The sequence below is a fragment of the Bos taurus genome, chromosome 27 (assembly GCF_002263795.3).
Source record: "Bos taurus isolate L1 Dominette 01449 registration number 42190680 breed Hereford chromosome 27, ARS-UCD2.0, whole genome shotgun sequence".
Lineage (NCBI taxonomy): Eukaryota > Metazoa > Chordata > Mammalia > Artiodactyla > Bovidae > Bos > Bos taurus.
The window spans coordinates 23,797,542-23,819,504 of NC_037354.1; the positions used below are offsets into that span (position 1 = coordinate 23,797,542).

At 38.1% G+C, this 21,963-nt stretch overlaps 1 protein-coding gene across 6 annotated transcripts in view; it reads left to right on the forward strand.

Moving 5' to 3' along the window:
• DLC1 (DLC1 Rho GTPase activating protein) overlaps positions 1-21,963 on the forward strand; it is a 522,282-nt gene that overhangs the window by 401,690 nt on the left and 98,629 nt on the right. Inside the window, exon 6 of one of the 6 annotated variants that reach the window (XM_059882193.1) lies at positions 21-2,584. The exons of the other annotated variants lie outside the window; for them this stretch is intronic. Within the exon in view, the coding sequence (XP_059738176.1) occupies positions 21-217 (197 nt within the window). The 3' untranslated portion in view covers positions 218-2,584. Of the gene's footprint in view, positions 1-20; positions 2,585-21,963 lie in introns of those variants that run through there. 6 annotated transcript variants of the gene reach the window in all.

Consider the following 21,963-nt stretch of genomic DNA (forward strand, 5'->3'; position numbering starts at 1 on the left):
TGTCTGTGCATTCTCCCCAGGTGGCTGTGTGATTGATCAAACACCGTGTACACCTGTGGGGCCGGGTATGACAGTACCTGACCCCCGTCCTGAACTAAGACTGTTATCAAAGCCGTCCACCAAGACCCATCTCTTGTCACTCATTCGTGGCCATGAGCACTCACATCAAGCGTTTTCCGCTCTCCTTTTTACCTTCTCTGGAACCCAGCAGAGATGAATCAGTACTGTTGGAAGTGGATGCAGATAAGAGCACAACGGGATCAAATTTTCCCCCTTGGAAGTGGCAGCTGGTTTGTCTCCTTACACCTTTCCCCAAAAGTGGCCTTTCCATGTTCCGAGGAAGAAAACATAGTCTGGGCGGGTGTGCGCCTGGCAGGACTGTTGTACTCCAGTCTCTTCAGTGGCTACAGAAATAAGGGCTCTTCAGTAAGACTTGACAAGATGCCAGTTCCGCCAGCGATAAGAGGAGCCTGAAACACAGCAGTCACCGCAGGCCACTGGCCCTACTTCCCCAGGTAGGGCTGTGAGACCGCCAAACCAAGCAAGGAGGAGGGCTATCTTGACAGCCTGTCAGCAGAGTTCCAAAAATGTAAAATGTGGCTTTCCTAAAGACCTACTGAAACAACAGAAGAACGCTAACTCAGTCATTTACAGATCCTCTTCATGGTTTGAAGGACTCGCATTTGCCTATTTTCCATTCTCTTTAGCCATTCTGAGTATATCTATGTTTCTTTTTTTTTTTTGGTATTTTATGTGTTTATTTACTTGGCCTCACCAGGTCTTAGTTGTGGCATGCAGGACCTTTAGTTGCGGCACTCGAACTCTTAGCTGAGGCATGCGGGATCTAGCTCCCTGACCAGGGATCAAACCCAGGCCTCTTGCGTTTAGAGCTTGGGGTCTTAGCCCTGGACCACCAGTGAAGTTCCCATTCTGAGTATTTCTTAGTCATTTATATTAATAATGTTTGTTCATTTTCTACATCAACATGCAAGTTGTTCTTTATGATACCTGAGCCCTTCATTTGGTGTAGGGGGAAATTCCAGGATAGATCTTCTTATAAAGGAAAACAGAAAAAAAAAAAAAAAAAAGGTACTTACTCTGATATGAATTGAAGTACCATTCTCATGAAACCTTAGTCTGAGGTGTTTTTGCATTGTGGGAGCCTTAACTGCAGACTTGGCCAAGACTCCTAAAAGATGAAGTTTCATCACTGAAGAGGAGCCAAGGAGGGGAAAGGAATCTGCTGGGGGTTTCTTTTCACTGGAAATAGAATCCCTCTGTTTCAGATGGGATTCATGGGCGAAGCCAGCTCTATTAGTTTTCTTTCTTAATGTCTTATCTTTTAAAATGCATATCCTTGGTGTAAAAACCAATAATTTTCCAGCATCTTCCCAAATTATATGTTTTCTGAAATCATGAAGATTTTTGATAAACTCAGTGAGGCACATTTTTTGTCAAAATTTACATAGAAATAGAGAAGAATATGCATTTCAAGAATATAGCGCCATAGATTGGAAGGGTGTGCTTGAGGGTTTGTGAGGGGCTTCACAGGTGGTGCTAGTGGTGAAGAACCCGCCTGCCAATGCAGGAGACGGAAGAGACTCGGGTTCAATCCCTGGATTGGGAAGATCCCCTGAAGGATGGCATGGAAACCCACTCCAGTATTCTTGCCTGGGGAATCCCACGCACAGAAGAGCCTGGTGGGCTATATCCATAGGGTCACAAAGAGTCGGACACGACTGAAGTGACTTAGCACACATGAGGTTGTGTGATACATAACTGTGAGCCCATGCACAGTGGGTATGAGTGCACATTCATGAGGTTTGTGTGATCATTTTGCTTTCCTGAGCTACCTGTAGCCAGTAATCACTCTTGAGGGAAAGACCTGTTTTCTCAGAATTTTAAAGTTAATTATTGGGGCATTTTAATGTTGATATTATCCTGCATTATTTTTATTAAAAGTCTTTCACCATCATCTCTGAGACTATAAAGAAGGGCAATAAGTTAATAAAAATTAATATGAATAAATAAATGTTACTTTTAATTGTGAAATTACAAATAAATTATAGTTAAGCTCCCACCACATTAAACATCTCTTCTCAAAACTTAAAGAATCAAAAGTAAATCACAAGCCATTTTAAAATTCTCTATTATAGCAAACAGAATATAGCTATGCAAATAAAAACCAGTCCAGTACCCTGGAGTAAAGCAAATTTTGATCAGGTCAAACTAAAATGAGTGAAGTCCAGAAGTAGACACAAACATTTGGTCAAATGGAAAACATTTCTGGACTTCTGCCTTTCAGACCTGCCTGCCTCCCAAGCTGTTACATGGTGATATCAAAAATACTTCACGTATCACAGAGATAACATGAGGATGAAAGGCATGTTTGAAGTTCTTGAAACTATTCTGAGAAAGCTACTTGAGAAAACACAAGCACTGACAATGATACCAGGCAGCCTGTCATTAAAACCAGGTAATTGAAACTTCCTGGCAGTCCATTGGTTAAGATTTCACCTTCCAATGCAGAGGTTCGGTGTTCAATCCTTGGTCAGGGAGCTTTAAAAAAAAAAAAAGAAAGAAAGCATAAAACAGAAGAAATATTGTAAAAAATTCAATAAAGTCTTTAAAAATGGTCCACATCAAAAAAATATTTTAAAAATTCAAAAAGAAAAAGCTAGGCCATCATTTTTTCATCCATTTCACCTTTCTCTTAAGTTTATGACATAAAAGTATCACATCAAAATGAACATTTTCTAAATCAATCTTCATTGGTAAAATGAGTGCCAAAAGCAATACCAAGACCAAATCCTCAGATGAAGCAAGATAGAAAGAAAATACAGCCTTAGGAAATGAACAAACCCGAATTCATTCATTCTTTCGTGTATGTCAAGCATTGTCCTAGGTGCTAGAGACATATCAATAAACAGAGCCATCACAACCCCTGCCCTTGCGGAACTTACAGTTCAAGAGAAGAAACAGCAGTTACTGAGCGTTCCAGAGAAAAGCTGAGTACTGTTTAACTGTGTCTTAACAGACTTGACTTATCCTAGGAGAGGATTAGGGATACGGACAAGATCGAGGCAACTCTGCAAGCTTGGCTGGTCATCTTATACGACCCAAATAAAAAGAATGCCATTTATCTAGCTGTTAAACAGAGATGGAAGCCTTTGAAATATTAAGTTAAATTCTCCCTAGAGTGTTTATGTATTTATACCACTGTTAGTTTAAGCTGAAGGCACCGATTATTTCTTGTCCATCAGGCAAGGTAGGAACATTTGTAGGAACAACTTTTCTATGTTGAGTAAAGTCCTGGTTATGATTTATTTAATCTCACGCTTGATCAGCTGCAGTTTGCCAACATACAATGTGTGAGTTGTATTCAATTTTCATTCTAGAGCACTAATATTTACAACACATAGGATTGTTTTACCTGCCAGGACCTCATGGAGATTTTTTTAAAGTCCCCCACTCCTTGCTTTGGGGTTTCTTTTGTTTTTTTTTTTTCCTTGCTTTTCTTTTCAGTGCTAGCTGACTTTTCATTTCTATTTTATAGCTATTAAACTATAACAGTTTCAGTGATAAGGAAATAGGAAAAAGAAATTGACATTTCCCTTACCAAGCATGATATGGTATTATATTGGTGTTTATCTAGTAGACAGAGGAAGCATGACTAGTATTTGTTGGTAACTAATGCAGTGGATGCCAGTGGTTTTTAGAAATAGATCGATGCTCATCTTTAAAAGGTCCCTGCAGGAGATACCAGTCATTCTTCTCTTGGCTTTTACTCTCCCTCCCCATCATTTGTTCAGGAGTTTTCAGTCTGGAAGAATGAGAAAACTAAAACACTATTCATTTTGGATTTCTGTTTCACTCCTACAGATGAAATGACCTAGATTACTATATTATTTAAGATTTATATGAAGAACTTCAGAGAAAGAGATTTAAAAGCAGCAAGAATGACAAATGCCTTATGTAGCTTCCGTTTTGAAGATAATGAAGGCATAAAACAGTTTTTCCAAAAAATGTCAAAATATACGTGTTTAACTATCAAATCACTAAAGGATGGAAAATTCAAAGTGGTTCTATTGAGCCACTAGTTACCGAATAACAAATAAGTAGGACCATCTGCCTTATGATATCAAAGCAGAAATTTCCTTCTTTCCAAATGTCTGAGAAGGAGCTTTTCCAAAACTGATTTAACATGATAAATGAATTTGCAGAAATGATTTTGAAATATGGATCTCTATTGGAGATCAAATCCATTGTTGCTGTTCACTTTATGTTCCAATTTTACAACTTATTAATAGGCTCAGTGTATTTTATTTCTTCTTCTGAAGTTTTTTGCTCCCAGTAAATATTATAACCATTGTCGATATATTTCAGTCCTGTAAACTTTGAAATTCTCCTTTAATGAATACTTTTTATTACTAAAACACTATTTAAATGTAGTCAGAATTGAAAAAAAATGCTTAATACAAAAGAACAGCAGAGAATGTACAGGCTTTAGGAAAATTCAGTAGAAAAATCAAAGCCATCAGTGACTCTTAACATTCTCTTTATTTTCTTATTCTTTAGCGTTCTTTACATTCTTTAGCATCAACTAAAACAAAATAACATGAAAATCAATCAATACAGACAATATAAATTACATAAACTTAAGTTGGTTTCCTTCTGTCTTCCTCCATCTTTTCACAGGAATACAGAACTATGCCCTACAGACATTCAAAGCTATGGAAGCTAAAATCACTCACTTCCCCTCCCCAAATAAGGACTACTACACAATTAATTTTTGTTTATTTATAGAAGGTTTTTATGATATCGTTCCTCCATCATCAGCTTCTCCAGGTTTTAAGGAAATATTTGTAAAACTATCTTGCTTCATTTCATTGTGTGTGAGTGTGTCTGTCTGTTGGTCTGTCTTTATCTCCATCTGTCTGGTCCTATATTCAAAACTCCATTGCCTTTTTAATTTTATAACTCAATCGCTAAATCTCTATTGTGAAGCCATGATTCATGAATGATCTGAAGCTCTGGGCGTTGCAGAAGGGAAACGGAAGTTTGATAAACTATCAGATAAGAGGAATTTAAAGTTGGAAAGTGACTGTTAACACCTCTGGTCAATTTTTAATCTCCACCCCCTGTACCAAAAACAGGAAAACTAATATACTAACCTTGAAAACTAAAATTGTAAATCTGCAACTTTTGGGTAAGATTTAATACCCTTTTACTGGAGGAAAAATAAAAGTGATAACTGCTAACAATTGTGTTTATCTCCACAATTTTCTTTTAAAGGCTGACCAAAGTAGAGACAGAGATCCTGATAACAAAAGTCTTTAGCTGTTTTTAAATTCAGTTCTTTGCCTGGAAACTCCAAGGTAATCAGAGGATAAGTTTTATGAAATTCATCATAGTGCCACTACTTTGAGATTAAATTTCTTGCATTCTGTATGCAAATGTAATAGAAACTTATGAAAATCTAACTTTGTTTTAAACATTTTGGCACTTTAGAAAAACAACAGAAAAAAAAGAAAAAGAAAAACAACAGAAAAACAGCTCTGTGGCCTTGCTTCCTAAGAAGTCCTTCTTTTGTCAATCATGATTTATAATTCACAGGGGTAAAAATTAGGTGAACTTTGAGTCAAGATATGATGGTATATTGAAACAAATACCAGATATTTTGCACTTTGAACCAAACAGCATAACTGAACTTCTGAGAAATCATAACTTGCAGTGGTTTAGAACTTTAAATTGAGTACACACCTAAGTGAAATATCTTGAGTGCATACTATGTATATACGTATAGTATATATATAGTATATATAGTACATATAGTACATATAGTATACTATGTATATATGTATACATATTTATATATCTCTAAAGCAGAATTCCTTAGGCTCTGCACTATTGGCATTTTGGGCCAGGTAATTCTTACCATGGGGGATTGTCCTGTGCATTGTAGAATGTTTAGCAGCATCCCTTGTCTCTACAGTCTAGACGTCAGAGTACCTTCCTCAGTTACGACAGCCAAAAACATCTCTGCTGCTGCTGCTGCTAAGTCGCTTTAGTCGTGACCGACTCTGTGCGACCCCATAGATGGCAGCCCACCAGGCTCCGCCGTCCCTGGGATTCTCCAGGCAAGAACACTGGAGTGAGTTTCCATTTCCTTCTCCAGCGCATGAAAGTGAAAAGTGAAAGTGAAGTCGCTCAGTCGTGTCCAACTCTTAGCGACCCCATGGACTGCAGCCCACCAGGCTCCTCCACCCATGGGATTTTCCAGACAAGAGTACTGGAGTGGGGTGCCACTGCACTTCCAAATGTTCTCTTGCGGGTAAAATTGCCCCAGTTGAGAACCACTACTTTAAATCATCTACATGTAATGCTATGTATAATAATACTAATATATTACGTAAAGCAAACATGGAAAATGTCTTTTTAAGGTTGAGGTTTACATTTTAGTAGTGCTAAACAATTTTTTTTGCTTTCTCTATAAATGTTATCATTAATAATTTTTAGAAAAAGAAATGTGACAGACTGTACTTCAACTTGGTTTTTAAATCTTGATGTATTGCATCCTGATTCAAACTGCCAGTTTATTTAAGTACTTGAATTTAAAGGCCACCAGGCAAAGGATAGGTAACTCCAGTTGGACAACATGAAACTATGAAACTTTTGAACTATATCATGATACAAAATTGTCCATTCAGTCTAAAGAAAGGATTTTGCTGAAATTTCACTAATAAATATCTTTGTGTTGATCCCTTAAAAACTAGTAGGAAATTGCATTTTTATATTTTTAACACATATGCTTGAAATTATTACAACTCTTCATTTAGAAAAAAAAATAGTTAGAAAGCTGTATTAAATTTCTTTTAACTTTGTTTATGGGAGTTTTAATAGGAGACACAACACATAATTTTCAGTAAAAAATTCACATAACAATGCACTCATTTCCAAAATATTTTCAGAGTGCTTTATAGATAATCCACGTTGTTTGTTTATTTTAAAAAGCAGTTACTTCCCCCCTCATTGTTTAAATGTCACCTTTATCTTGGGGAAACAAATCATATAGGATTTTTTTAAATGTATGTTCAGGTCATGTAATAGTAATAGCAACTTACCATCATAGAAATTTTAACAAATTTTAAACATATGCTTTTCTAAAAAAAGAAAAATAAGTAACATCTTCAGGTTCAACTTCTTTCCTGTAAAATAACCAGTGAACCTCTGTATAATAATAAGTGAATTTTGTGGTCACTCCCTACCTCATTTCAAATACTGTAAAGAATTCACTATGCTTTATTAGTTTCTTAAATTAAAATCATTAGAATGTCAACATCATCCTATAGCATTTTGTACACTTTTAGTTTTTACTTCCTTCTTAAAATAGCTCATCTATTAATTTTGCAATGTTGTCCCTGTAAACTTAGCCTAGAATACTTTCTGTGGTTAAATTAACAGCTTTTTTGAAAAATATTATTTTTATTGAAAGAGTCATTTATTATAAGAATATCACCTCATTGGTTTTTCTTTCCTTTAGTGACTCATAATACAAGTGAGAAGGTAATCGTTCATATTCCATCATTGAAATAAAATTTAGCAAATACTATATAAGCTGAGACCTATGAGAAACATCTGTGCTTTCATTTAACCATACCATGCCCTTTCCATTACATAATTTGTTATAAAAGTTGTTTCTTCAAATTTTAATAATATTTACTATGAATTTTTTGTAAGTGTTTACTGTCAAAGGAATGTAATCTAACTTGACATTGTATTATTTTTCAAGGATTATATTAAGCATTTTTACCAAGGCAGGAAGAACAAGTGTTTCCTTAATATGTCTTTAGTGTATTGTCAATCTATCAAGTGAGAATTTTCAATTGTGGCTTCCAAACATTTAAAATTAAACATTAGATTGAGTATCACATAATTAATCATCATGGAAGCAATCAAAGGAGTATATTTTGGATACATAGGGTGGATGCATCATAGTAATTATTATAACTTTATTTCATCTCAAGGTGTACTTGTACCCCAGGTCAAGCTTCATTCTGAAAAATCATGAATATCATGAATATCAATATGTGAATATTAGTATAGTCTTTTTGAAAATTTCATGGCAGAGGCAGGTGGCAGAAGACATTTTGCCAAATCTGATTTGTCAACATATCAAGAGTTTACATTAGGAGTAGAATAAATATCAGCTTTAGCTTGTTCTTCTTTATGGGTATTGACTGATTAGCATTATTTTCAGTCAGGTTTCTTTTCAAATGCATAATATGTCTTTTAAATCTCTTAAGGTTACCTCTGTTTGTCCATAGGTGAGTATTTGTGTGTGTGGGGTTGCTGTGCTGGGTCTCTGTTGTGGCATGTAGGCCTCTAGTTGTAGCAACTCAGCCTTAGTTGCACACTCATTGGGGTGGGAGATCCCACTTTCAGGGCCCTGCCTTACAATATGTACTGGGTATCCTTGGAGGTGCAAATGATGTGTATTAGACTACATCGCAGGCTGAAATGAACCCTGTTTTCCTATAGAAAAGTAAAACTCGCAGTGCTGTCTCGATTTTCCTAGGGTGACCTCCCAGTAATGCCATCTGTGCTATAAGAGTTTCACTTTAGCATGTGATCACAAAGTGCTCCATTACAAGACTGGCCCAGTTCAAGCACTGTGATCGAGAAAGTGCTAAGGAACAAGCCAATTAGTGTCACAGTCACAGTGTCCCAAATACAAGACAGGTGCTTGGACCGCTAACCGACTGAGAAGCATTCTCTCCACTGAGTCATAGGTAAAAGCAATGGAGGAATTTGACCACAAGCATTCTCATAAATTTTAAAACAGTTCTCTGGCTGAGTTAATAAATGAATAGAATGGTTCAGAATTTCCAACCAACGTGTGACAAGTAATTGGCAAAATCGGCAAAATATCTAGTGACCATTTAAAAAGATGTTATGCTTTAAGATCATTAAAGTGCAGCATTTTATTTGCCGATGATTTATTTCATTTGTAAAGTATCCTACTCATAATGAAATGAAATAGCCATGACTTTAGCTTAATAAAATATTTTATTGCTTCTAAAACCTGTGAGTATATAGGTGTGTGCATATATTACCCTGAAATTGTCTAGATCTACAGTAATTTATTTATTTATTTTTATGTAAAATTTTTTTTAATCTAGAATTTGAGTTTTGCCCATATGAATAATCAAGAGAGTACTAAAGCGATCTTTAAAGTCTGAGGGTAATAGTGTATTTAAGCTTAGTCTGTGCCAGGGGTTCTCATTACCTTGACCTTCAAATATCTGAAAGTAAGTGAACTTTGTGACAAAATTTACTGCTGTCAGAGTTCAGCAGAGCCCACAGGCCCTCTGTTTTCCAACCCCTCAGCCCACACAGACCCTGTATGTTAGCACACCCAGGAGAGTTTATTAGTTCATGGGTCCATTTGTCCTTGGAGTTTGCTAGACTGAATGAAGACTTTAGAAATATTTCTGGTTTACAGCAATATGTTTCTTAACAGGAGCTTTTCCTCCTGAGTGTTTTTGCCACTACAAGCCTCAAGACTCTCTTCAAAGTCACTCCCATGATAGGTGTGCTGCAATGACTCTGTTGACCCAAAGCACATCAAAGACCCAAGAAGTTACTAACACTTATGAGTATGTGCGAGACGTGTAATGGTGTCTCCCCCCAGGGTTACAGCAGAGGGAGGGAAATGAGTCAGCACCAACTTTTAACAACTCACCTAGTGAAGAGGTTGGATTTGAAATTAATGCAAAAGTACAGAGCTCTTTTCTTATCATGTTATTTCCCATCCATTCTGTTTTGTTTCCCAAAAGGTTTATTTCATGTAAAGGACAGAAGTTCTATCACAAAGCTATTTTAAAAGGAATTTCCTCTAGTGTCCATAACCCTGAGGAACACTGGCCTTTAAAAGAGGGTGCCTGTGTTTACAATTCAGTACAGAAGGAGAGGAAATATATTCTTAGAGTAAAGCCAGCCAAAGAAACAGGTGGGATACCACCAGTTCACTCTATCAGGCCATGCAAACAGCTGATTCGTTGTTTAGAGGGGATTATACACAGCTTCGGGTTTGTTCCCTTTCTACCTTTTCATAGAAAATTCATTCTTCATGTCACTTTTGGTAATTGTCCAAGTTAGAAATACTCATCCCAGCATAATTCCAAAACCAATAGAAGGAAACTAGCCACTTCTTATCACCTCTTACTTATCTTCCTTGTTTCTAATTTCCGAGTGAAACTCCCAACTCATTATCTTGGCTGAATAGAGCCCAGGTATTGTTTAAAAAAAAAAAAAATCACCCAATAAAAATTTTAAAAGAGGTGCTATGCTATGCTATGCTAAGTCACTTCAGTTGTGTCCGACTCTGTGCGGCCCCGTAGACAGCAGCCCACCAGGCTCCCCCGTCCCTGGGATTCTCCAGGCAAGAACACTGGAGTGGGTTGCCATTTCCTTCTCCAATGCAGGAAAGTGAAAAGTGAAAGTGAAGTCGCTCAGTTGTGTCCAACTCCCAGCAACCCCATGGACTGCAGCCTAACAGGCTCCTCCATCCATGGGATTTTCCAAGCAAGAGTACTGGAGTGGGGTGCCATTGCCCTCTCCGTTAAAAGAGGTGAGCATGGTCATTATTCACACTTCATTCTGAGTACCCTCTAGTCCCTCACAACCTGAAACAGAAAACACAGTAACTTTTCCTAGGACAGTGTGTATATGAGCATCACCTAAACACTAGGAGGCCAAATGATGTTAGCTTAGGGAAGGACAGGATAAAGTGAGTGAAGCGAGGGTTCAGGAGGGACCTAGGAGTGGATCCTACTTTCCCGCTGTTCATTTTGTAGGAGAGACTGATTCTAAAAGCTCAAGGTGTCCCTGACAAAGAGAGGACATGTAATATGTTGAAAGGGGGAAGTTTCAGTTTTGGTAAATACGAAGCTGTGGTGTAGGAAGTGAAATAGATGTCGCATGAATGAATGAGTAAGTGAATTAATTAATAAAGAGGAAAAGGATGGAAAAGTGCAGGAAACAGGCAAATTAGGAAAATGTAGGGACAGAAAAAAAGACAGTAATTTAAGAAAGCCTGAAGGAGAAAGAACCAGGTCATTTGGCCCAAATGTCCAGGAATAAAACTGTATATATATAGTATTCAAGATATAGTTTAAGGAAACAATGAAAGATGTATATTCAGTATTGCTAAGGTGTAGATGAGAATGTCCAGAATATATATCAGGCATTTTAGTGACTCCTAAAATCTCAGAGGCATGAATTGTTTTTTCTTAATTAGTAAACTGCAATAGCATTTAAATAACTATAATAGTGACTATGAATTATATTTTAATGTCTTAGAAATGAGAAGTTTTTCTTCTTGGATACATTCTCAGCTATATTTTGTGATTCTGATAGTTGTTCAATATTGCCTCCTTAAATTTACTTTCTTAATAAAGTGAATTTTTGATTGATTATTATCAAAGGGCGCAAAATATTTATGAAGATTTTTTCTTACATATGCTTTTAGTTTGTTGTTATTTAGGTTTTATACTCAGATAGTGTTTACAATGTAAACTGTAATGAAAGTGTTCCATTCTTTATTGTTCTACATGTAAAAAGTCTTTCACATAGCAGCTTGTCACAACATATTTTACTATTTTATTTTTTCATCTCAAAGTGACGTCAAAAGAGAACAGTTGTTTTGAACACTCTGAAACACAACTCTGAATGATACTTTCAACCTTGAATGGAGTCCCAAACAAATCAGAAATTTTGTTTGTTTGTTTTTGTCCTTTTCTCCCTCAATTCCCAGTTTCCTTTATTATCTGTAGAGGAGGCGGGGGGGGGGAATTCCAAAAATTAAAAGCCTACTTGTTTCATAATAACTGTCCATATGAAATTCAATGTAGTCAATCATCTTAATCGACCCCAACTCTCTTTTGTGCTGTGTAATTAGAGTTGAGGCTATAGATGTAAAACTAAAGATAAATCTTGGTTCCATAGTATGTATAGTATCAAAATTGAAACTCATCTTGTAGACATTGTTCATGGTCAAAGTTCCATTGAGGGGAGAAAAGACCAGTAGTTAAGTCTACTTCCATTAAGAATATAGGTGACAAATCCAGACCACCTGGGTGTGGATTTCTACTCTGCCCCTCTTTAGCTGGGTGGCTTCAAGCAAATTATCTCATCTCTCAGCACCTCAATTTCCTTACCTGTACAGTAAAGATAATAGTAGTACTTATAGGATCATTATGAGGATTAAATGAATTAATACATCTAAATCTCTTAGAACATTGTGGGAATATTATAAACACACAGTAAATGTAGACTGTTAAGAATCATTGTTACTTTTCTTAAATTATTTCATTACTATCATTTTAAAGAACAATGATGATGCTTGTAGTATTTAGTGAAATTGGGCATCCTATCATGCATCCTATCATGCAGAGTAGAAAGAACACGAGTTAGAGACAGAAGACCTAGTTTCAAGCTCAGGGTCTTAAACTCACCTGGTCTGTGATTTTACTCATTTCGCCTATCTCTATGTCATCATTCATAAGCCATGGAAATGACATCCTCTCCTCACTGTCCTGTGTGGAAGACTTACATAAAATATAATTTTAACATAAAATAAGAACTATTTTAATATAACAAGAATACTTTAAAGTAGGAACTATTTAATAAAAGTGTATTTAAAAAAAAAAAAACAATGAGAACACAAAGGGAGCAGCAAGCGAGGACTAGCAGAGTAGAAAGAAAAGCTTCCCAGGGGAAGTTATGTTTCAGTGGTATTCTAAGGAATGAAGAGAAGTTTACTAGTCAGTGAGTTCAATGGCCTAAAAAGAAGTCATGTCTGGACATCGGTGGTCAGGGATGAGTTTACAGTGAAACTTCATAATAAAATGTAAATTGCTATTAGTTGTAGATATTGATTGAACTTCATGATCTCAATGTCATGCCAAGGAGGTGCAGCTTTATCTGAGTTGTTAAACATCTAAAACCAGGTCCACCATCTCTGTGCTGCCTTTGTAAACAGTCCCAGTTCAAAGCAAACACCATCACCATGAAATCAAGAATCACTAGCATTAATTTGAGGAGTGAACATTTTTTGCTTTTTCCCCTTGCCAACACTTTATAAAATTTATTAATGTAACATAATTATTATATTATTTTATATAATGGATATTACATGTTATATAATTAGTATTATTTTTATGGGCTTCCCAGCTGGTGCTAGTGGTAAAGAACCCACCTGCCAATGCAGGAGACATAAGAGACACAGGTTCGATCCCTGGGTTGGGCAGACCCCCTGGAGGAGGGCATGGCAACCCACTCCAGTAGTCTCACCTAGAGAATCTGTTGGACAGAGGCCTCTGGCAGGCTACAGTCCAGGGGGCTGCAAAGAGTCAGACATGACTGAGCAACTAAACCACTAGCTTCCTGGAGATTCCTTCATTCTTTTTTTTTTAAAAAAGCTTTTTTCTTCAGTCTCCCTCCTTCTTTTTAAAATAAATCAAGGGCTTAAATAGCTACCAATTAGAGAGTCTAATCATAATCAGCATACGATAGCTTCTATTAACAAACTATGTTGACATAATTGGAGTTTTTTTCCTGGTTTCAGAGGAAATGTAAGATCAGAAAGCAACTGTACAAGGAGTATCTACTGAAAATGAGAATCATAGAACCACAGAATCACAGGCTAGAAGAAAGCACAAGCACAGTACCTGTCCCACCGTGGGCAGTGAGATACAATTGATAAAGGAAGACTCCTGTCTCCCAGATAGTGGCCTGTGGATCGGTGCTGATAGACAGTTTAATTTACGTTAGTGCCTGTTGAAATGAGAAAAATACAGACAATGTAGTAAAGCTTGATGTTTTGTTCTGTTTTATTTGGTAGGAGAGGGTGGTTATTTTAACATAGAAAAACACAAACTAAAAAGATAACAGACATTCTTGCTTCCTGCATCCAGAATTGAAAAGTGTGGGCATTTTATCACATTTGTGTTGTCATTTTTTATATAAAGAAGTAAAATAGTGTAGATCAGATTGTTGTCATTTTTAAACTAGATGTCCCATCTAGCCCCAGTGGAATCCCATGGACAGAGGAGTCTTGGCAGGCAACAGCCCATAGGGTTGCACAGAGCTGGACCCAGCTGAAGCAACTTAGCATGCATGCACACTATCCTAGTCTCTCTTCCCATCCACTCCAATATATGCACATTTCTAATTTCTTTTTACACCCACATCTGTGTGTATGTGTATGTATATGTGCCTGTGTGTGTGTGAATGTAGAATGTACAGTATTGGTTGTTGTATGTTTCAAGTTGGAGTTCCCTGGTGGCTCAGAGGTTAAAGCGTCTGCCTGGAATTCGGGAGATCCGGCTTTGATCCCTGGGTTGGGAAGATCCCCTGGAGAAGGAAATGGCAGCCCACTCCAGTACTCTTGCCTGGAGAATCCCACGGAGGGAGGAGCCTAGTAGGCTACAGTCCATGGGGTTGCAAAGAGTCGGACATGACTGAGCGACTTCACTTTCACTTTCACTTTCACTTTCAAGTTACATAGATGGTACATCTTTCATGGTGCTGAATTTATTTAGTACTACTCCAGAACTATCCTTTATTCTTACAGTATTTCCTTCCTATTCTTCTTAGCTTTATACTTTGTTCTGTTAAATGGTTATAGTAAAAAATATCAATTAAAATATCCTTAAGTGGCAAAATAAAAAGCTACAGCCTAAATTTCTGTAATGATCCCCTTGCTTATTTTTAGATGTTCCTTGAAATCTAGGAAAAGAGGAGTACTTCTGTAGTAAAATCACAGTGTTTCTGCCCCATGACCAGCAAATGTCCACTTGGACACTTCCAGGGAAGAGCATGTTATTCGGTATTGGGGCATCTTTAAGGAGACTCCTGAGTTGGTCTGGAATCTGTTTCCATGTGGCTTCTGCTGTGGCCATATTCTATACTTTGATATCACACAAGCAAAAACATATTTAATTCTCCTTCCCAGAAGTCCTTCAGTCACACAGAGAAACTACTAGATTTTCTCTGAATCGTCTTTTCTACAAATTAGCTATCCTCCTTTCAATCAACTATTCTTCATGGGACATGGTTTCAGTAGTTATCGTATGTTGACTTGGTTTCAACAAGCTGCATTCACAATCCCTTTAGCCTGATGGCTCACCATTGACAGGAGCTCTTTATATGTGAAGGGTCAGAAATGCCATTGCAACTGTCACTATTTGTAGGAACATTCTGATGAGATGATTCATCTGCTTTTGATCTTGCAACAGAATGACTGCCATCGCCGAATGCTGCAAACTCTATCAGTCAACTTCAACAGGTATCCTGGGGAGTCTAGGCAACTTGAAAAGTGCACAGCAAACTGGCAGTATAAAGTGGCATTAGCTCCCAAAGGTTTCAAGGCTCCTGCCATTCCTTCCCACGTGGTAGGACACTGTGGCATCAGCTGTGGCCAAATAAATGAGAAATAGCTAGAAAACTACTCTCAATGTTTTTCTCAGTGTATACATAGCATTTTTTTTTTTAAGAGAGGTTTTCTTGGGTCTATTTTCTCATCTATAACAAAACCAGATAATTGAAGATCACAATGCTCCTTCAAATTGATTATAAAAGGGCTAAAATTCATTGTTGTTTTCTTTTAATTCCCAAAAGAAATCCTTGTGCTTTTGCCAGACCGTCAGGCTTTGACTGTGACAGACAGCCCTCCAGATCAGGTATTTGACTCAGAATCAGAGAAGCATTTGCACACATTTTTGGAATGTGTTCAATTCAGGGTACACTGCACACCAGGCCTGCTTTTACTCTGGGACTGTCTAACGTCATCAGGGAAAGCATTCTTTTTGTTTTGTTTTAACTTTAATAATATATTTTATTTAGCATAACATATGTAAAATGTTGTCATTTCAACATAAAAGTTACTGAGATAATTTTCCTCCTTTAGGAAAAGCATTCTTTACAAAAATGCAAAGTGTTATTTTCACATAATATTCCAAGGTGATCGGTAGTGACATGTGTAAAGGGTGAGAGATGATTCATGGCCGCCCACTCAGCTCCCAGGGAAGTTTCCGAAGCTGAGGTTGAATCATTCCACAAGGCGATTGGCACAACAGCCTTGGAAAGCCGTTCTGATTGCAAAAGCAGGCCTCTCACTTTCCTGAGGATGGTGATGGATGTCTCCCCTAGAGGACCTTGGTTTACTGGAAAAATATGACATTTGATAAATATTTTGAACCCAGATATATTTTCTTACTAGGAGAATAAGCGTACATTTCTCTGTGAGGAGCAAATGCAGATTTGGAGGTACACTTATTCAGGGACTACATACTTGCCACTCTCTTTTATCAACCTTTTAATGAATTACTATATTTAGTACCCAGTCAAGCCTGCACCCAAAAAAGTGCAGATAAGCATAGTTCTATGAAACTCTGTATCAAGCATGCTTGTGAACTTGGGAAAGGACCACAGATATTCCCTATAAATAACCCCAAAAGATACTCATTTCCTTCGAACACTTATTTAAAATTAATTTCTGGTTGAAATCCAATGACTCCTGGCAGATTTCCATCTCCCAGGGAGCACCATGGTAATTACAACTTGTTGGCATTCTTTTCAGAAATTTCAGAAGGAATACCAAACCAAGAATTAAGCACTGAAAGAGGTTGAATCATCCTTTCACCCTTGAATGTACTCATTTCCTTTGGTTCTGGCCAAAGTTTTTTGGAAGATATTCTTGTGAACTTCCGTTACTGTTGTAAGCAGTGGAAAAACAGAAGGCAACCTCCAGGATTGGGTTGCTGCAGCAGAAACAAAGATAAATGCCTCTGACCCACTGCATTAGTAGGAAGCAATGGGAGAGATTAGGGGATTTCAGCCATAACTGCCGTGATGCAGATGTAGCACTAAACTATCAGCAAGTATGGTGAATTCTGTTCTCTTTTAACTTTGAAAATAACATTTTTAAAGAGTCCCCCACACCTTGTTTTTGTTTTATCATCCACAGCATTGGATGGGCCTCCTCCCTCCTAATTTAAAAAAAGATAGCTGAAGAAATGTTTGAGGGAGTTCTCTGGTGGTCTGATGGTTAGGATTTGGTGCTTTCGTTGCCATGGCCCGGATTCAATCCCTGGACAATGAACTGAGATCCCACAAGCACATCCCCCCAGAAAGAAATGTTTGTGATATTCCTATTTGATATGACACTGTCCCTGATAGTCTTGAAGTCTTGTCCCTCCTCCTAAGGGAGGAAAGATATGTTGAAAAGTCAAAGTAACACTACATGGGACTAACATGGGAGTGGTCCCATGGAAGCTCGAGTTCCTTAGTTAAATGATGGAAGTCAGTCAGTGTAAATGCACTCTGAGCCCAGGAGGTCTCTCCACTAGGAAGACTTGAAGAGAGCTCACACTGGGTTGGATCAGAGCTACCGAGAGGAGGAGGTTGCTGGTGAGCGAGGGGATAAGGCACGAAAGAGCAGAGTCCATAAGCAGAGGAAGTTTCCCAAGAAGCTGATTGTATTAGTTTGCTCTGGCCTGTTCTCTCCATGTCTCTTCCTCTTCTTCTAAGGACACCAGTCATACTGGATTAGGGCCCACGCCTAATGGCCTCATTTTAACTCAGTCACCTCTTTAAAGACCTTATCTCCAACATTTTCAGGTGCTAGGGATCAAGGCTTCACCTGTAACACTAACAAAACTTAAACACTTAAGAGACCCTGACGTAGGTGGGGCCCCTGTGAGTGCCAGGAGGTGTCCTGTTCAGGTTGGGGAGGGGAAGCCAAGTTGGAGTCAGGAAACAATTCTGTGTTAAGTATTTCTGGTGAATTGCCAAGAGAGAGGTCAAAAGGGTGGAGTGGGGATGGGGGTGGCGCTGAATCTTCAAATCTCCAGTAATTCCTTGTGATGCCTTTTTAATTCTAAATTAACGTTCACTGTCATATATAATTTTGTATTATTAATGTCGTCTTTTTGTTAAAGATGGCTATATCATCTACAGTTGCAAAGCAGTAGGTTCCACAAATGGATCCACTCTTTGAAATATAAAATACACATCAGATTTAAGACTTATTGTGAGAAAAAGAATGTAAACAATCTCATTAATAATCTCTATATTGATCACTTGTTGAAATGATGTTTTGGATATACTGGGTAAAATAAACTATATGTAGTATTAAGATTAATTTCACGTGTTTCCTTTTTCAAAGTGGCTACTGGAAATTTTTAAATAACAAAAGTGGCTATATCATATTTCTGTTGCTCCAAACTCTCGTAAGACACCTATCTCAGGCCAGATGCGTCTCTCCTGACCTGCTAAAGCCTGGAGCTTATGCAGAAGCAAACTCTAGGAGTCCCTTCTTTTGTCTCCATGCTACTTGTGTTCCTAATTTGGATCTGAATGCCTTTTTATTTAATTATAGTTAAATAGTGGTTAGGGGCTGTGTGTCATCACTAGAGTTCTTTGAGTTATTAAATAGGCTTTTCCCCTTTGCTGGAATTCTAAATATTGGCACTAAGAGAAGATTATTTAGAGTTTAAAACAAATGACTTATAAACAAACAAACAAAAGAAATCTGTATACAACCTTCACAGGAAAAGGCTATTTTAGATTCTGTTGTTGAAAGACTCTTACATAAAAGCTTTCCACAGGGAGGGCTGAAATGCTTACAGTTATTTTACCCTGGAAAATTTTAATGCTACTGAAGTGACTTACTTTAATTCTAATATAGGGTCTTTAAATGGTTGTTTGACAAAAGTCTTGGTCCAGAGGAGCAATTAGTTTTTTTAATATTTCATAAAAATATGTGTCTCATAGAAATATATTGAAAAGTAATAACATGTACTCACCATCTAGCTTAAGAAGCTGTCTCCAATGCCTTGGAAAGTTCCTCCCACCTCCCAGTAGTAACTACTAGTCTAAATTTCATGTTTATCATTACTTTCCCTTTAGTAAAAATTTTACTGCCAATGGAGCTGCTTTAAAAGCTGGTTTAGTCATTTAAATCTGCCTCTATTGTATGGACCTGCTTAAAATAATTATCCTGGATTCTATATAGCAACTTAAACTCCCAAAGCAACTATTTTGTTTTTACGAATACTTTTCCATTAAGGAGAAGGAGGAGGAGGAAAGGGAGCAAGAGAAAAATATTAACTTTTAGTATGATTTTACTTCTTCTATAAGAAAGTGTCACCACATAGAGAAATACAGTTATTCAGGCTGGAGCTCAAGGGGTGCGGGCCAAGAAAACACCAGTGGGCAGCCACTGGAAATCTCATCCAGAAGTCTGGCACATAATAAATATTCCATAAATGCGAGAGGCTCTCCCGAAGAGGTAGCAGTGTTGAACCCCTCAAATATTCCCAGGTAATTATGATTAAAATCCTCACTCCCTACTCTCATGATAGTAAGAATCCAGAATCTCCCTGCCTCTGTTTATTTCTCAAATTCTATCTACATTTTTGTGTAATATAAAATTTAATATCGATGTATTTGTTGGTTAACTGAGGCCTTCTCTGTTTCTCCTCTGTATCATGTATCCAGCCCTTCTTGGAATGTCCATCTTGGAATGCAGTATTCAGAGACTCATAGAGTGTGTTTTTCTTCAACAGTTCACTTCAATATTAATGGCCACTTACCCTTTGCCAGAGACCATATTAAACTCTGAAAGATGAATTTGACATGATCCCTGCCTGAAAGCAATTTGTGTTTATTTTAGTGAGAAAAACAGAGAGGTTAAAGAGACTCTCTCTCATTCAACAAATATTTATTGAGCACCTATTATGTGCCAAATGCCCTTAGGCTCTGGGTACACATCAATGACTGTAACAGAATTTCTGCTGTCATGGAGCTTACATTCTACTGGTGAGAGACAAATCACAGAGAATAAGTAAATTATATATTATGTATATATTATTATGTTGGTAGGTATTAATAATAGGTACTGTGGGGTGGTATAAAACAGAAAAGAAAGAATATAGAGCTGGTGGGAATAAGGAGAATGTGAGTGTCATTTGAAACAACATAGTCAGAGAAGGGCCCTCTGAGAAGGTGACATTTAAGTCAAAACTTGAAGGGAGGAGTAGCAGCCTTATGGTTCTTGGGAGAAAGGGCTTTCTAAGCCGAGAAAATAGTAAGTGCAAAGTCCTTTAAGTGAGAACAAGCTTCAGGTCCCTTTTTCCCCCAAAGGTCTTTCTTTTATATATCAGATCAGATCAGATCTGTCGCTCAGTCATGTCTGACTCTTTGCGACCCCATGAATCGCAGCACGCCAGTCTCCCTGTCCATCACTAACTCCCGGAGTTCACTCAGACTCACGTCCATCGAGTCAGTGATGCCATCCAGCCACCTCATCCTCTGTCATCCCCTTCTCCTCCTGCCCCCAATCCCTCCCAGCATCAGAGTCTTTTCCAATGAGTCAACTCTTTGCATGAGGTGGCCAAAGTACTGGAGTTTCAGCTTTAGCATCATTCCTTCCAAAGAAATCCCAGGGCTGATCTCCTTTAGAATGGACTATATATATGTGTGTGTGTGTGTGTGTGTGTGTGTGTGTGTGTGTGTGTATTTGGCTGGGCTAGGACTTACTTGTAGCATGTGGAATCTATTTCCCTGACTAGGGATTGAACCTGGGCCCCCTGTATTGGGAGCACAGAGTCTTAGCCATTTGACCACCAGGCAGGTCCCCAAGGTTCTTTCTTAAGAAGCATCAAGGAGGCCGTATGTGAATGAGAGTGGCAAAGGAAAAGATATAGGAAAAAAGGTCAGAGAGGTAACAGAAGGAAGGACCTGATAGAACATTGAAAGGACTTTGGTTTTTACTCTAGGATAGAAAACCAATGGAGGATTTTCAGAGGAGTGATGTTCAGATCAGATCAGATCAGTCGCTCAGTCGTGTCCAACTCTTTGCGACCCCATGAATCACAGCATGCCAGGCCTCCCTGTCCATCACCAACTCCTGGAGTTCACCCAGACTCACGTCCATCGAGCCAGTGATGCTATCCAGCCATCTCATCCTCTGTCATCCCCTTCTCCTCCTACCCCCAATCCCTCCCAGCATCAGGGTCTTTTCCAATTAATCAATTCTTTGCATGAGGTGGCCAAAGTATTGGAGTTTCAGCTTTAGCATCATTCCTTCCAAAGAAATCCCAGGGCTGATCTCCTTCAGAATGGACTGGCTGGATCTCCTTTCAGTCCAAGGGACTCTCAAGAGTCTTCTCCAACGCCACAGTTGAAAACCATCAATTCTTCGGCGCTCAGCCTTCTTCACCATCCAACTCTCACATCCATACGTGACCACAGGAAAAACCATAGCCTTGACTAGATGGACCTTTGTTGGCAAAGTAATGTCTCTGCTTTTGAATATGCTATCTAGGTTGGTCATAACTTTCCTTCCAAGGAGTAAGCGTCTTTTAATTTCATGGCTGCAGTCACCATCTGTAGTGATTTTGGAGCCCATAAAATTAAAGTCTGACACTGTTTCCACTGTTTCCCCATCTATTTCCCATGAAGTGGTGGGACCGGATGCCATGATCTTCGTTTTCTGAATGTTGAGCTTTAAGCCAACCTTTTCACTCTCCACTTTCACTTTCATCAAGAGGCTTTTGAGTTCGTCTTCACTTTCTGCCACAAGGGTGGTGTCATCTGCATATCTGAGGTTATTGATATTTCTCCCGGCAATCTTGATTCCAGCTTGTGTTTCTTCCAGTCCAGCGTTTCTCATGATGTACTCTGCATATAAGTTAAATAAGCAGGGTGACAATATACAGCCTTGACGAACTCCTTTTCCTATTTGCAACCAGTCTGTTGTTCCATGTCCAGTTCTAACTGTTGCTTCCTGACCTGCATACAGATTTCTCAAGAGGCAGATCAGGCGGTCTGGTGATGTTAGTTGACTTTAATTCTAAGAGTCACTCTGACCACTAAACTAATAGATTCAAAGGG